General features: G+C 43.9%; 1 protein-coding gene across 1 annotated transcript in view; it reads right to left on the bottom strand.

The window, feature by feature from the left end:
* Positions 1-7,030: 7,030 nt before the first annotated feature.
* LOC311108931 (WW domain binding protein VOPP1-like) overlaps positions 7,031-17,599 on the bottom strand; it is a gene marked incomplete at both ends in the record, with an annotated part of 40,060 nt that continues 29,491 nt past the window's right edge. The window contains 2 exons of the mRNA XM_084151705.1: positions 7,031-7,218; positions 10,848-10,981. Of these exons, the coding sequence (XP_084007831.1) occupies positions 7,031-7,218; positions 10,848-10,981 (322 nt within the window). The remainder of the gene's footprint in view (positions 7,219-10,847; positions 10,982-17,599) is intronic.

Genomic DNA, 17,599 nt, shown 5'->3' with positions numbered 1-17,599 from the left:
ATAGGAGAAAACTGAGGATGGATCAACAACATTGTCGTTACTCCACAATACTAACCTAATTGACAGAGTGAAAAGGAATCCGGCACAGAATAAAAATATTCCAAAACATGCATCCTGTTTGCAACAAGGCACTAAAGTAATACTGCAAAACATGTGGCAAAGCAATTCACTTTCTGTCCTGAATACAAAGTGTTATGTTTGGGGCAAATTCATAACAACACATTACTGAGTACCACGCTCCATATTTTCAAGAATAGTGGTGGCTGCATCATGTAGAATGTTTCTTACACTTTGACATTAAAGTATTTTGTGTAGATCGTTGACAAAAAAATGACAAAATCCATTTGAATCCCACTTTGTAACAACTAAATGTGGAAAAAGTCAGGGTCACTGTATACAAAGTCCTTGAGATCCTCAGCGAAATGTGTTCCAGTTGCAACCTGCATGCATGTGCTTGTGGAACAAACACATTGATTTGAGTTCATCCTCATTCTGGTCGAGCCGCTTACTGTACAAACTGAAGTCCATATATCTGAAAAACCACGGCTGAACCTCTGTGGTGATGGTTACCAAATCTTGCTTTGAGTGGAACTGGATGCTTAGAGAATATGGTGTAGGTGGAGAAGCGGTAGCTTAGACATGCTGTTACTGACTGAAATTGTCACAATGGAAACCACATGACTTGGGGTCTCAATTTGGGGTCCGGATGGTTGACAGGATTTCCTGTCAGTTTGTGGCGTCCCGATCCAGAGGGATGAGTCGCCACAGTCAGCAAAGCAGGAATACACACGTCCATAATGTGAATAAACTCTAGACCACAGAGACACGTACAAAGCTCTCCCTCAATTTGGCAAATCTGACCATAATTCTATCCTCCTGATTCCTGCTTACAAGCAAAAACTAAAGCAGGAAGTACCAGTGACTCGCTCAATACAGAAGTGGTCAGATGACGCAGATGCTAAGCTACAGGACTGTTTTGCTAGCACAGACTGGAATATGTTCCGGGGCTCTTCCGATGGCATTGAGGAGTACACCACATCAGTCACTGGCTTGATCAATAAGTGCATCGTTGACGTCGTCCCCACAGTCACCGTATGTACAGTTGAAGTCGGAAGTTTACATACACTTAGGTTGGAGTCATTAAAACTCGTTTTTGAACCACTCCACAAATTTCTTGTTAACAAACTATAGTTTTGGCAAGTCGGTTAGGACATCTACTTTGTGCATGACAAGTAATTTTTCCAACAATTGCTTAGACAGATTATTTCACTTATAATTCATTGTCTCACAATTCCAGTGGGTCAGAAGTTTACATACACGAAGTTGACTGTGCCTTTAAACAGCTGGGAAAATTCCAGAAAATGATGTCATGGCTTTAGAAGTTTCTGATAGGCTAATTGACATAATTTGCGTCAATTGGAGGTGTACCTGTGGATGTATTTCAAGGCCTGACTTCAAACTCAGTGCCTCTTTGCTTGACATCATGGGAAAATCAAAAGAAATCAGACCTCCACAAGTATGGTTAATCCTTGGGAGCCATTTCCAAATGCCTGAAGGTACAACGTTCATCTGTAAAAACAATAGTACGCAAGTATAAACACCATGGGACCACGCAGCCGTCATACCGCTCAGGAAGGAGACGCGTTCTGTCTCCTAGAGATGAACGTACTTTGGTGCGAAAAGTGCAAATCAATCCCAGAACAACAGCAAAGGACCTTGTGAAGATGCTGGAGGAAACAGGTACAAAAGTATCTACAGTGAGGGGAAAAAAGTATTTGATCCCCTGCTGATTTTGTACGTTTGCCCACTGACAAAGAAATGATCAGTCTATAATTTTAATGGTAGGTTTATTTGAACAGTGAGAGACAGAATAACAACAAAGAAATCCAGAAAAACGCATGTCAAAAATGTTATAAATTGATTTGCATTTTAATGAGGGAAATACGTATTTGACCCCCCCTCAATCAGAAAGATTTCTGGCTCCCAGGTGTCTTTTATACAGGTAACGAGCTGAGATTAGGAGCACACTCTTAAAGGGAGTGCTCCTAATCTCAGCTTGTTACCTGTATAAAATACACCTGTTCACAGAAGCAATCAATCAGATTCCAAACTCCCCATGGCCAAGATCAAAGAGCTCTCCAAGGATGTCAGGGACAAGATTGAAGACCTACACAAGGCTGGAATGGGCTACAAGACCATCGCCAAGCAGCTTGGTGAGAAGGTGACAACAGTTGGTGCGATTATTCGCAAATGGAAGAAACACAAAAGTACTGTCAATCTCCCTCGGCCTGGGGCTCCATGCAAGATCTCACCTCGTGGAGTTGCAATGATCATGAGAACGGTGAGGAATCAGCCCAGAACTACACGGGAGGATCTTGATCTCAAGGCAGCTGGGACCATAGTCACCAAGAAAACAATTGGCAACACACTACACCATGAAGGACTGAAATCCTGCAGCGCCCACAAGGTCCCCCTGCTCAAGAAAGCACATATACATACCCGTCTGAAGTTTGCCAATGAACATCTGATTGATTCAGAGGAGAACTGGGTGAAAGTGTTGTGGTCAGATGAGACCAAAATGGAGCTCTTTGGCATCAACTCAACTCGCCGTGTTTGGAGGAGGAGGAATGCTGCCTATGACCCCAAGAACACCATCCCCACCGTCAAACATGGAGGTGGAAACATTATGCTTTGGGGGTGTTTTTCTGCTAAGAGGACAGGACAACTTCACCGCATCAAAGGGACGATGGACGGGGCCATGTACCGTCAAATCTTGGGTGAGAACCTCCTTCCCTCAGCCAGGGCATTGAAAATAGGTCGTGGACGGGTATTCCAGCATGACAATGACCCAAAACACACGGCCAAGGCAACAAAGAGTGGCTCAAGAAGAAGCACATTAAGGTCCTGGAGTGGCCTAGCCAGTCTCCAGACCTTAATCGCGTAGAAAATCTGTGGAGGGTGCTGAAGGTTCGAGTTGCCAAACGTCAGCCTCGAAACCTTAATGACTGGGAGAAGATCTGCAAAGAGGAGTGGGACAAAATCCCTCCTGAGATGTGTGCAAACCTGGTGGCCAACTACAAGAAATGTCTGACCTCTGTGATTGCCAACAAGGGTTTTGCCACCAAGTACTAAGTCATGTTTTGCAGAGGGGTCAAATACTTATTTCCCTCATTAAAATGCAAATAATTCATAACATTTTTGACATGCATTTTTCTGGATTTTGTTGTTGTTATTCTGTCTCTCACTGTTCAAATAAACCTACCATTAAAATTATAGACTGACCATTTCTTTGTCAGTGGGCAAACGTACAAAATCAGCAGGGGATCAAATACTTTTTTCCCCTCACTGTATATCCACAGTAAAACGAGTGCTATATCGACATAACCTGAAAGGCCACTCAGCAAGGAAGAAGCCACTGCTCCAAAACCGCCATAAAAAAGCCAGACTACGGTTTGCAACTGCACATGGGGACAAAGATCAAACTTTTTGGAGAAATGTCCTCTGGTCTGATGAAACAAAAATTGAACTGTTTGGCCATAATGACCATCGTTATGTTTGGAGGAAAAAGGGGGTCGCTTGCAAGCCGAAGAACACTATCCCAACCGTGAAGAATGGGGGTGGCAGCATCATGCTGTGGGGTTGCTTTGCTGCAGGAGGGACTGGTGCACTTCACAAAATAGATGGCAGCATGAGGAAGGAAGATTATGTGGATATATTGAAGCAACATCTCAAGACATCAGTCAGGAAGTTAAAGCTTGGTCGCAAATGGGTCTTCCAAATGGACAATGACCCCAAGCATACTTCCAAAGTTGTGGCAAAATGGCTTAAGGACAACAATGTCAAGGTATTGGAGTGGCCATCACAAAGCCCTGACCTCAATCCTATAGAACATTTGTGGGCAGAACTGATAAAGCGTGTGCGAGCAAGGAGGCCTACAAACCTGACTCAGTTACATCAGCTCTGTCAGGAGGAATGGGCAAAAAATTCACCCAACTTATTGTGGGAAGCTTGTGGAAGGCTACCCGAAATGTTTGACCCAAGTTAAACAATTTAAAGGCAATGCTACCAATTACTAATTAAGTGTATGTAAACGTCTGACCCACTGGGAATGTGATGAAAGAAATAAAAGCTGAAATAAATCATTCTCTCTACTATTATTCTGACATTTCACATTCTTAAAATAAAGTGGTGATCCTAACTGACCTAAAACAGGGAATTTTTACTAGGATTAAATGTCAGGAATTGTGAAAAACTGAGTTTAAACATATTTGGCTAAGGTGTATGTAAACTTCCGACTTCAACTGTACATACCCCAACCAGAAGCCATGGATTACAGGCAACATCCGCACTGAGCTAAAGGGTAGAGCTGCCGCTTTCAAGGAGCGGGACTCTAACCTGGACGCTTATAAGAAATCCTGCTATGTCCTCCGACGAACCATCAAACAGGCAAAGCGTCAATACATGACTAAGATTGAGTCGTACTACACCGCCTCCGACGCTCGTCGGATGTGGCAGGGCTTGCAAACTATTACGGACTACAAAGGGAAGCACAGTCACGAGCGGCCCAGTGACACGAGCCTACCAGACGAGCTAAATTACTTCTAGACTCACTTCGAGGCAAGCAACACTGAAGTATGCATGAGAGCATCTGCTGTTCCGGATGACTGTGTGATCACGCTCTCCGAAGCCAATGTGAGTAAGACCTTTAAACAGGTCCACACAGGGCAAGACGGATTACCAGGACGTGTACTCTGAGCATGCGCTGACCAACTGGCAAGTGTCTTTACTGACATTTTCAACCTGTCCCTGACTGAGTCTGTAATACCAACATGTTTCAAGCAGACCACCATAGTCCCGTTGCCCAAGAACACTAAGGTAACCTGCCTAAATGACTACCGACCCGTAGCACTCACGTCTGTAGCCATGAAGTGCTTTGAAAGGCTGGTAATGGCTCACATCAACACCATTATCCCAGAAACCCTAGACCCACTCCAATTTGCATGGGACTAAACACCTACCTCTGCAACTGGATCCTGGACTTCCTGACGGGCCACCCCCACGTGGTTAGGGTAGGTAACAACACATCTGCCATGCTCATCCTTAACACGGGGCCCTTCAGGGGTGCGTGCTCAGTCCCTTCCTGTACTCCCTGTTCACCCATGACTGCATGGCCAAGCACAACTCGAACACCATCATTAAGTTTGCCGATGACACAACAGTGGTAGGCCTGACCACCGACAACGATGAGACAGCCTATAGGGAGGAGGTCAGAGACCTGGCTGTGTGGTGCCAGGATAACAACCTCTCCCTCAACGTGACCAAGACAAAGGAGATGATTGTTGACTACAGTAAAAGGAGAACCGAGCACGCCTCCATTCTCATCGATGGGGCTGTAGTGAAGCAGGTTGAGAGCTTCAAGTTCCTTGGTGTCCACATCACCAACAAACTATCATGGTCCAAACACACCAAGACAGTCGTGAAGAGGGCACGACAAAGCCTATTCCCCCTCAAGAGACTGAAAAGATTTGGCATGGGTCCTCAAAGAGTTCTACAGCTGCACCATCGAGAGCATCCTGACTGGTTGCATCACCGCCTGGTATAGCAACTGCTCAGCCTCCGACCGCAAGGCACTACAGAGGGTAGTGCGTACGGCCCAGTACATCACTGGTGCCAAGTTTCCTGCCATCCAGGACCTCTATACCAGGCGGTGTCAGAGGAAGGCCCTAAAAATTGCTAGACTCCAGCCACCCTAGTCATGGAGTGTTCTCTCTGCTACCGCACAGCAAGCGGTACCAGAGCACAAAGTCTAGGTCCAAAAGGATTCTTAACAGCTTCTACCCCCAAGCCATAAGACTCCTGAACAGCTAATCAAATGGCTACCTGGACTATTTGCATTTTACCCCTTCCCCCCTTTACGCTGCTGCTACTCTGTTTATTATCTATGCATAGTCACTTTAACTCTACCCACATGTACATATTACCTGAATTACCTCGACTAACCGGTGCCCACACACATTGACTCTGTACCGGTACCCCCTGTATATAGCCTCCCTACTCTTATTTTATTTTACTGCTGCTCTTTAATTATTTGTGATTTTTCCTCATCTATTTTTTACTTAACACTTATTTTTCTTAAAACTGCACTGTTGGTTAAGGGCTTGTAAGTAAGCATTTCACTGTAAGGTCTACACCTATTGTATTCGGCGCATGTGACAAATACAATTTAATTTAATCAAACAAAATCGGCCTCTCCAAATTACCGCTCTCTCCAACGCACATAATAGGTCCCATAAATCCAGGTCTGTTTCCCTCCCCTTCACAGCGATCAGGCGTCCTGCCCGGAGTGTTTATAGTCTAACATTTCATCAGTGTCAGGCGAACACAGGATTCAGGAGAAGCCTAATTAGTACTTTTACTGTTTACCAGTCTCCTAATAGGAATTCACGCCCAATTACTTCTAAATGGGAAAGCCTTTAAGCTATTTAAACACCTTGTGTTTTAACTTCCCCAAGGTCGCTTGCAACTCCAATTTGCAGTCACTCGTGTACAGTTTAGACTGTGTTTGTTCTTATGCCCTGGTCCTAGGTCAGATTTCTCTACCATAATGCTAACGTGAATTTGTTAATCTAAAAGCAATGTGCTGATCTTGGGCATTCTCCATTGAAATTCTTCAGTTTTCTCAGTAGGAACTCATTTACAGGAGTCCGAGTGCCTCACTACAGATCAGCCACAGACCATGGCATTGCCAGCTTTCGTGTAAATTAGAAAGGATGAATGATTGTGAAATCCAAACCATGGAGACAAATTGAGCCGGTCTGTATCCAGCACAGGGTCCTCAGGAGGGACAGTTTGTCCCTGTAGGTGGTTGTCCGTTTCTTGTCCCCTGGGTCCTGGGTGAGCGCTTGGGCTGATATTGTGAAGGTATAACCGTGACGGACAGACACACCGTGGCTGTCCCCTCCTGTCCTTGTCAGTTCTGCTGGTGATGTCACAACGAAGTAGAAGGAACCGGAGGGAACGCCGCTGAGACTTACTTCTTCTCTGGTGTCCGGAACACCTGTTCATAGGGCGGGGGTGGGTGGTTGCAGTACGAGGGCGGCGGAGAGTAGTCGCTCATCACAGGGGCCGGGCCGGGCTGGATGGGGTAGACGGGAGTGAGGGGGGAAGTCATGACCCCGCTGGGGTCGCCATACCCCACCATGCCAGGCTGCTGGGGTCCTGCATGGGGAGGACACAGAGAAATGTTAGTCATCTTTTAAATTGTTTCGCACGAATATACATTCTGTAAACAGATTCAGGTGTGTTAAGTAATGTGATAAAGTATTTAAAAATGATCCTCTTTCAGCCCGCTTCTAAACGGCTCACAGCCCTCCCACTGTTAAGTGTTCTAACACAGGATGCATGAAATATTTATGACCAACATCCCACTCACTGTTCCCACAACTACAAACATGCTTATCTGAGAGACAACATTGCCGTCAAACGCTGTGTTTCCTGTGTCATTTCAACAACAACAAATAAATCTGTGACAACATTGAATCAACGTGGAAAACTGATTGGATTTACAAAAAATCATCAGCGTAACATTTTGTTGATTTCACGTTGAATTATTGTTAGTTGACAACTCAAACAAATGTAAATCAAAACTAGACTTTAAACTGAGGGAGGAGACAGTGTCCAACCCATGCTGCAGAGTTCACAATCAACCGCCTTGGAAATCCAAACCATACACACTAATTTAGCCTAAATGCAGTGGTGGAAAAATTACCTAATTGTCATACTTGAGTAAAAGTAAAGTAAAGATACCTTAATTGAAAATGACTAAAGTAAAAGTGAGTCACCCAGTAAAAAGTATACTTAAGTATCAAAAGTGAAAATAATTCCTTATATTAGGCAAACCAGACGGCACGATTTTCTTGTTTTTTTAAAATTTACGCATAGTCAGGGGCACACTCCAACACAGACATAATTTACAAATTAAGCATTTGTGTTTAGTGAGTTCGCCAAATCAGAGGCAGTAGGGATGATCAGGGATGTTCTCTTGATAAGTGTGTGAATTGGACCATTTTCCTGTCCTGTTAAGGGGAAATGTATGGAGTAAAAAGGACATTATTTTCTTTAGGAATGTAGTGAAGTAAAAGTAAAAGTTGTCAAAAATATAAATAGCAGTGGAGGTTCCTCAGAGGAGGACCATCCTCCAGTGATATATATATATATTTTTAACGTAAAACATTTCAAAAGTTATCCTTTTTAGATAAAACTATACTAAATAATCACGTCACCAAATAATTGATTAAAACACTATTTTGCAAAGAAGGTCTACAGTAGCCTCAACAGCACTCTGTAGGGTAGCACTATGGAGTAGCCGGAGGACAGCTAGCTTCCGTCCTCCTCTTGGTACATGACTTCAATACAAAACCTAGGAGGCTCATGGTCCTCACCCCCTTCCATAGACTTACACAGTAATTATGACAACTTCCAGAGGACGTCCTCCAACCTATCAGAGCTCTTGCAGCATGAACTGACATGTTGTCCACCCACTCAAAGGATCAGAGAATTAATCTGGTACTGAAAGCATAAGATACAGCTAGCTAGCACTGCAGTGCATAAAATGTGGTGAGTAGTTGACTCAAATAGAGAGAAAGACAGTAGTCCAACAGTTTTCAACAAATACATTTCTTCAAAAATGAAGGAGACGCAAGAGAGAAAGAATGTCATTTCTTTTCACTTTCAGTTTCACTTCCTTAGCTATTAAATGCAGCTAGCTAGTTTAGCCTACTGGAACACCCTGCTCAAACAGAGGGATGCTATGTTAGCTAGCTGGCTAAAACTATCCAACACAGCATTGGAACTCTTCCAAGTCAAGGTAAGCTTTTGGTTTGACTAATTTATTACCACCGGGGCCCACCGGTGTAACTGCTTACTGACTGTACACCAACGTTACTGCATGATTGTAGCGGGTTTACAAACGCGTTAATTCTATTAGCTATGCTGACTATGACATTACCTTAGCAAATATGGTGACAACGATGTAGGCTGTGTGTAGTGGTTTGGCTTGGAAGGGTTTTTCGCTTGGTCACATACAGCTGATGTGTTGTGAATTGAAGTCCACAAGCGAAGGGAAGAGGTGAGAGGAGGAGAGCGCATAGATGCGAGAAGGAATACAACGTGGCTGCTATGAAAGTGAACTGTGTCTACGTGTGATCAGGGGTGTATTCATTCCACCGATTGTTGAAAAACTTTTCTTAAAACGGAAGCATACAGAATAAAACGGGGATAAACATACCTGAATTTGTCCAATAGAAACTCCCGTTTGCAACTGTTGGACTAATGATTACACCCTATATCAGCTAGATACTGGCAAGAGGTTGCAAGGCGGTATTGAATGTCATTGTCTGTCACCTCAAATGTGTCTCTCGATCTGTGTGCACCTACGTTGTAAACTTTCATTCATAGGCTAGGTTGTAGCAACCTTATGATGGGTATAGGGAATATTTTAGTATCATGTAGTAGCCTAAACCGATCGCTGTTACATTGAACTGGGTGAATGGAATATGAATGACAGTCATCCAATATGCTGTAATAGAAATAACGTCATGCACATGGCTGCCTGGCTCTGCGCATGTATCATCATCAGCAGCAGCCATTTTCATTATCTCACTGCACCTGGAATGAACATAATTAGATCGGATTAAACACACACACACACACACACACACACACACACACACACACACACACACACACACAGTGCTGGGTATCTTATCTCCTGCAGCACTGTGAAGGCCAGTAAAGCTGTCACTGCTGATAGCACAGCGGGGTAATTGGCACTGAATCAAAATAACCTGTGATTCGGTCTCCTTCAGCGATGTCTTAATCAGAATGAAACCTGTATGGATTTGATTAGAAATGCATTTCTGAATACATGAACATAAACGGTACAGTATTGCTAACTATTTCCATAGTCATACTCAACCGTTAAAACTGTTATACCAGTCATACTCAACTGGCGGACGGTAGGTCCCGACTTTAAATTATTTTTTTAGGAACTCAGTCAGGCTTTCACCCATTGGGTGGCGCACAATTGGCCCAGCGTCGTCCAGGTTAGTGGAGGGTTTGGCCTGCAGGGATGTTCTTGTCCCATCGGGCACTAGCGACTCCTGTGGTGGGCCGGGCGCAGTGCACGCTGACACGGTCGCCAGGTATACGTTGTTTCCTCCGACACATTGGTGCGGCTGGGTTAAGCGGGCATTGTGTCAAGAAGCAGTGCGGCTCGGTTGGGTTGTGTTTCGGAGGACGCACGGCTTTCGACCTTCGCCTCTCCCATGTCCGTACGGGAGTTGCAGCGATGGAACAAGACTAACTACCAATTGGATACCACGAAATAGTAACTGTGATATGAAAAAAGTCAAGGGTACAGGACTGTGTACATACCGGTGTTAGGAGTAAAACAAACTACTCATCCCATACAGCATTGAGGTCTGTGTCGTCCAGTCACAGAGCAGATGCAAGTCATGTGATCTGTTGGTGAGCAAGATGGCGCTCGACAGCTGCTGTATCGTCCAATTATGGGGCAGATGTAAGTTATGTGTTCGCTGGCGTATCACGTGACTTGTATCTGCTCTGTGATTGGATGATACAGACCACAAGGTTAGTGAAGGTTTTGGCGCTCTTTGCACCAGAAACAAAAAAAACAACTTCAACACAGGAGGTTGAAACCGACTACATCAACATACGAATTGTCTTGCAATCTCAGGAGAAAATAGAACGTCTAGGTTGCACAGTAATATCGCTAAAATTTAATCACATCCTGGAACCGCTCGTCTGTGCCATATACTCCCACTGACCTGGCGTGGATACGGGCTGCCTGGTAAAGGAGACATTGAAGGCATGCTCGTCGCTGAGGGGCGAGCGGTACATGCGCCTGCGGAAGAAGCAGCCAGCTCCGCAGCAGAACAGCACCCCCATCATCAGCATCAACCTAGAGAAGGAGAAGGAGGAGGGAGAAAGAGGGAGAAGGAGGAGGGAGGAGGAGAAGGGAGGAGGAGGGAGAAAGAGAGCAGTCCGAGTGGGATTGAAGTATAAAGTTGAGTATTTCTGTCTGTAATAAATAACTTTTGTGGGTAAAAACTCATTGTGATTGGCTGGGCCTGGCTCCCCAGTGGGTGGGCCTATGCCCCCACAGGGCAGCACCCCTGCCCAGTCATGTGAAATCTATAGATTAGGGCCTAATGAATTTATTTCAATTGACTGATTTCCTTAAATGAACTGTAACTCAGTAAAAAAAAAAAATGTTGCATTTATTTTTGTTCAGTATATATATATATATATATATATATACACACACACACTGCTCAAAAAAATAAAGGGAACACTTAAACAACACATCCTAGATCTGAATGAATGAAATAATCTTATTAAATACTTTTTCTTTACATAGTTGAATGTACGGACAACAAAATCACACAAAAATTATCAATGGAAATCAAATGTATCAACCCATGGAGGTCTGGATTTGGAGTCACCCTCAAAATTAAAGTGGAAAACCACACTACAGGCTGATCCAACTTTGATGTAATGTCCTTAAAACAAGTCAAAATGAGGCTCAGTAGTGTGTGGCCTCCACGTGCCTGTATGACCTCCCTACAAAGCCTGGGCATGCTCCTGATGAGGTTGCGGATGGTCTCCTGAGGGATCTCCTCCCAGACCTGGACTAAAGCAACCGCCAACTCCTGGACAGTCTGTGGTGCAACGTGGCGTTGGTGGATGGAGCGAGACATGATGTCCCAGATGTGCTCAATTGGATTCAGGTCTGGGGAACGGATGGGCCAGTCCATAGCATCAATGCCTTCCTCTTGCAGGAACTGCTGACACACTCCAGCCACATGAGGTCTAGCATTGTCTTGCATTTGGAGGAACCCAGGGCCAACCGCACCATCATATGGTCTCACAAGGGGTCTGAGGATCTCATCTCGGTACCTAATGGCAGTCAGGCTACCTCTGGCAAGCACATGGAGGGATGTGCGGCCCCCCAAAGAAATGCCACCCCACACCATGACTGACCCACCGCCAAACCGGTCATGCTGGAGGATGTTGCAGGCAGCAGAACGTTCTCCACGGCGTCTCCAGACTCTGTCATGTCTGTCACGTGCTCAGTGTGAACCTGCTTTCATCTGTGAAGAGCACAGGGCGCCAGTGGCGAATTTGCCAATCTTGGTGTTCTCTGGCAAATGCCAAACGTCCTGCACGGTGTTGGGCTGTAAGCACAACCCCCACCTGTGGACGTCGGGCCCTCATGCCACCCTCATGGAGTCTGTTTCTGATCGTTTGAGCAGACACATGCACATTTGTGGCCTGCTGGAGGTCATTTTGCAGGGCTCTGGCAGTGCTCCTCCTGCTCCTCCTTGCACAAAGGCGGAGGTAGCGGTCCTGCTGCTGGGTTGTTGCCCTCCTACGGCCTCCTCCACGTCTCCTGATGTACTGGCCTGTCTCCTGGTAGCGCCTCCATGCTCTGGACACTACGCTGACAGACACAGCAAACCTTCTTGCCACAGCTCGCATTGATGTGCTATCCTGGATGAGCTGCACTACCTGAGCCACTTGTGTGGGTTGTAGACTCCGTCTCATGCTACCACTAGAGTGAAAGCACCGCCAGCATTCAAAAGTGACCAAAACATCAGCCAGGAAGCATAGGAACTGAGAAGTGGTCTGTGGTCACCACCTGCAGAACCATTTCTTTATTGGGGGTGTCTTGCTAATTGCCTATAATTTCCACCTGTTGTCTATTCCATTTGCACAACAGCATGTGACATTTACTGTCAATCAGTGTTGCTTCCTAAGTGGACAGTTTGATTTCACAGAAGTGTGATTGACTTGGAGTTACATTGTGTTGTTTAAGTGTTCCCTTAATTTTTTTGAGCAGTGTATATATATATATATATATATATATATATATATATATATATATATATATACACACACACACACACACACACACACACACACACACACACAGTGGGGGAAAAAAGTATTTAGTCAGCCACCAATTGTGCAAGTTCTCCCACTTAAAAAGATGAGAGAGGCCTGTAATTTTCATCATAGGTACACGTCAACTATGACAGACAAAATGAGGAAAAAAAATCCAGAAAATCACATTGTAGGATTTTTTATGACTTTATTTGCAAATTATGGTGGAAAATAAGTATTTGGTCAATAACAAAAGTTTCTCAATACTTTGTTATATACCATTTGTTGGCAATGACACAGGTCAAACGTTTTCTGTAAGTTTTCACACACCGTTGCTGGTATTTTGGCCCATTCCTCCATGAAGATCTCCTCTAGAGCAGTGATGTTTTGGGGCTGTCGCTGGGCAACATGGACTTTCAACTACCTCCAAAGATTTTCTATGGGGTTGAGATCTGGAGACTGGCTAGGCCACTCCAGGACCTTGAAATGCTTCTTACGAAGCCACTCCTTCGTTGCCCGGGCGGTGTGTTTGGGATCATTGTCATGCTGAAAGACCCAGCCACGTTTCATCTTCAATGCCCTTGCTGATGGAAGGAGGTTTCACTCAAAATCTCACGATACATGGCCCCATTCATTCTTTCCTTTACACGGATCAGTCGTCCTGGTCCCTTTGCAGAAAAACAGCCCCAAAGCATGATGTTTCCACCCCCATGCTTCACAGTAGGTATGGTGTTCTTTGGATGCAACTCAGCATTCTTTTTTTTGTCCTCCAAACACGACGAGTTGAGTTTTTACCAAAAAGTTATATTTTGGTTTCATCAGACCATATGACATTCTCCCAATCCTCTTCTGGATCATCCAAATGCACTCTAGCAAACTTCAGACGGGCCTGGACATGTACTGGCTTAAGCAGGGGGACACGTCTCGCACTGCAGGATTTGAGTCCCTGGCGGCGTAGTGTGTTACTGATGGTAGGCTTTGTTACTTTGGTCCCAGCTCTCTGCAGGTCATTCACTAGGTCCCCCCGTGTGGTTCTGGGATTTTTGCTCACCGTTCTTGTGATCATTTTGACCCCACGGGGTGAGATCTTGCGTGGAGCCCCAGATCGAGGGAGATTATCAGTGGTCTTGTATGTCTTCCATTTCCTAATAATTGCTCCCACAGTTGATTTCTTCAAACCAAGCTGCTTACCTATTGCAGATTCAGTCGTCCCAGCCTGGTGCAGGTCTACAATTTTGTTTCTGGTGTCCTTTGACAGCTCTTTGGTCTTGGCCATAGTGGAGTTTGGAGTGTGACTGTTTGATGTTGTGGACAGGTGTATTTTATACTGATAACAAGTTCAAACAGGTGCCATTAATACAGGTAACGAGTGGAGGACAGAGGAGCCTCTTAAAGAAGAAGTTACAGGTCTGTGAAAGCCAGAAATCTAGCTTGTTTGTAGGTGACCAAATACTTATTTTCCACCATAATTTGCAAATAAATTCATTAAAAATCCTACAATGTGATTTTCTGGAAAAAGAATTCTCATTTTGTCTGTCATAGTTGACGTGTACCTATGATGAAAATGACAGGCCTCTCTCATCTTTTTAAGTGGGAGAACTTGCACAATTGGTGGCTGACTAAATACTTTTTCCCCCCACTGTATAGTGTGTATCCATCCATCCATCCATCCATCCATCCATCCATCCATCCATCCATCCATCCATCCATCCATCCATCCATCCCATCTACACAATATATATGACTCAAATGATCCATTCCACTGACTGCACAGTGCACTGGACTGGTGATGCAGGCATTTTGTTCAATTATATAGTTGCTCAGGTAAAACATATTAGAATTTTCCAAATCAAAATGTCATGAGAACACATGTTGACTGAGGAGAGTGATACTACACAGCCAGTCCTAATCATGTTGTTGACTGAGGAGAGTGATACTACACAGCAACAGGTGATTATCATGTGCTACAGGACTAAGTTTAGACTAGGTACTTTTATTGTTCATTCTGTTCATTGTAAATAATGAACAAAATGAAAAAAGAAAAGTTCTGGCTCACTTCAACAGGTGATGAAATGTGTGCTACAGGTCTAACTTTACACCTGTTCATTGTACATAATACAACAAGGAAACTATTCAGGTAAAGTAATCTTAGTGAGGTCTTTCAGTTTTCTAATCTAAATAACAAACCAATAAAACAGGCAAATCATTAACCCAGTAACACCTAAAATGCTATAAAAGCTGTGCAGTTACTGTGGAGAGTCAAACCGATCTTGACTAGAAGCTGAGGAGGAATGAAGACTTCATGTGTAAAGGTGAGTGACGCAGAGAGATGTTCCAGATCAAGTTCTTTCCATTTAAAACATGGTTATTTTACATTGCAAAGCTATCTTTTAAACTTCCATCAATATGGCATGATGTCAGAACCATTTCTCCAGACCTGGGTTCAAATACATGTATTTGATTATTTAAATGCTGAATTTCTGTGCATTTTACTATTTTCAAATAATGTTGCCCGAATCAACTAATCACCACCAAAATTATTGGAACCTTTGATAAAGATGAGGGAAAAATACACAAATAAATCATATAAATACACTGGCTATATTGTATGCAATTTTTTTTTTGGGGGGGGGAATGTTATCATTTTATACTAATACAATTGCTCTGAGAAAAATATTGTTTGTTTAAAAAAGGTACAATGCAGCCAATTCTATCTCACTATCAATTCATTTCTGTATCCAAGACCAGAGTAGGCACATTTGCTATTAAACGTAACAGTTTTGTGACAAAACTAATCGGTAGAGCTGAAAATGCGATGGGAACAAATTCAACTTTTGGTTTTTATTCAGTACATGAAAACTTAAGTGAAAAAAGTACATTGTGTGCACTACATCACACAATTATTTTTTATCTGCAACAAGTCAGTTTGGTGGAAACACCACTGGTGGTAATTGCGCATATTTCCTTTATGCAGATTTTAGAATATTCACATGGAAATCGGTCGCCAAGTGACTGGAAACCTAGCTAAATTTAGTCATGAATAAATTGGCAACATTTCTTGAATTTACAATTCTGTGAAGTGTCTTGTGCAGGTTTTAAATTGACACAATACCCGTTAGCCAAGGTGTCAGCTAGAGATGACGTGCGGGAGCTTGGAGGCTTTTGTAGTCTTGCATGATGTCTACTTTGATCCTAATTAGCATTTTCGAATCTGAGAGTTAAAAAAGACTAATAGATTGATAAAAGTCACCTTGTCCGAGACAGATTTACATGGTGATCAAAACGTCATGCCAGGGTAAGCCTACACCTGCGCTTCCCATGACAGACTGACCAGGTGAAAGCTATGATCTATTTATTGATGTCACTTGCGGTCAAACAAGTAGCTCACTTGCGGTCCTCTGTAGCTCAATTGGTAGAGCATGGCGCTTGTAACGCCAGGGTAGTGGGTTCGATCCCCGGGACCACCCATACGTAAAATGTATGCACACATGACTGTAAGTCGCTTTGGATAAAAGTGTCTGCTAAATGGCATATTATATTATAAATCCACTTCCATTAGTGTAGATGAATGGTCCACCACCCGAAGTAAATCCAGCTGACTCGACACAACTGTAGAACTGGAGTCAACATGGGCCAGCATCCCTGTGGAACGCTTTCGACACCTTGTAGAGTCCATGCCCCAACAAATCGAGGCTGTTCTGAGGGCAAAAGGGGGTGCAACTCAATATTAGGAAGGTGTTCTTAATGTTTTGTATATATTGGGATGATGCACTTTGATGTCTTGAGGTTGGTAGTGTTTTTCCCCAGCAACTTGCGGATGCAAATGCTGTCTTCTCCCGTGGAAACGTTGCATTCGGTCTTGTATGAATCGACACTATAAGTAAAGTGGCTCCAAACGTCACCCCATTTTCGACCGGCAGCTTGTACCACAGGGAGAGAAGCCATGGCGTGTGCCTTATATGCATCAAAGATTTGTTGCCGCCAGATTGGAGAACCGTTGCCGGGCAGAGAGGTGACTCATGAATGACCTGGGGATGGTATTTATTTTCCAATAACAGCATTGGAACATTGCAATGAGAAAGCCTTACAATTCTGCTAATGTCATGCATGCTTTTGATTGGACCAAACAAATAACACTGAAAATCATCTCTCCAAAAACTCTTGTCCAGTCCATTTACAGTGAGGAAAAAAAGTATTTTATCCCCTGCTGATTTTGTACATTTGCCCACTGACAAAGAAATGGTCAGTCTATAATTTTAATGGTAGGTTTATTTGAACAGTGAGAGACAGAATAACAACAAAAAAATCCAGAAAAACGCATGTCAAAAATGTTCTAAATTGATTTGCATTTTAATGAGGGAAATAAGTATTTAACCCCTCTGCAAAACATGACTTAGTACTTGGTGGCAAAACCCTTGTTGGCAATCACAGAGGTCAGACGTTTCTTGTAGTTGGCCACCAGGTTTGCACACATCTCAGGAGGGATTTTGTCCCACTCCTCTTTGCAGATCTTCTCCAAGTCATTAAAGGTTTCGAGGCTGACGTTTGGCAACTCGAACCTTCAGCTCCCTCGACAAATGTTCTATGGGATTAAGGTCTGGAGACTGGCTAGGCCACTCCAGGACCTTAATGT

The sequence above is a fragment of the Coregonus lavaretus genome (assembly GCF_964263955.1).
Source record: "Coregonus lavaretus genome assembly, chromosome: 34".
Taxonomy (NCBI): Eukaryota; Metazoa; Chordata; class Actinopteri; order Salmoniformes; family Salmonidae; genus Coregonus; species Coregonus lavaretus.
The sequence above is the reverse complement of the archived record's forward strand: the minus strand, read 5'-3'. Positions and strand labels throughout refer to the sequence as shown.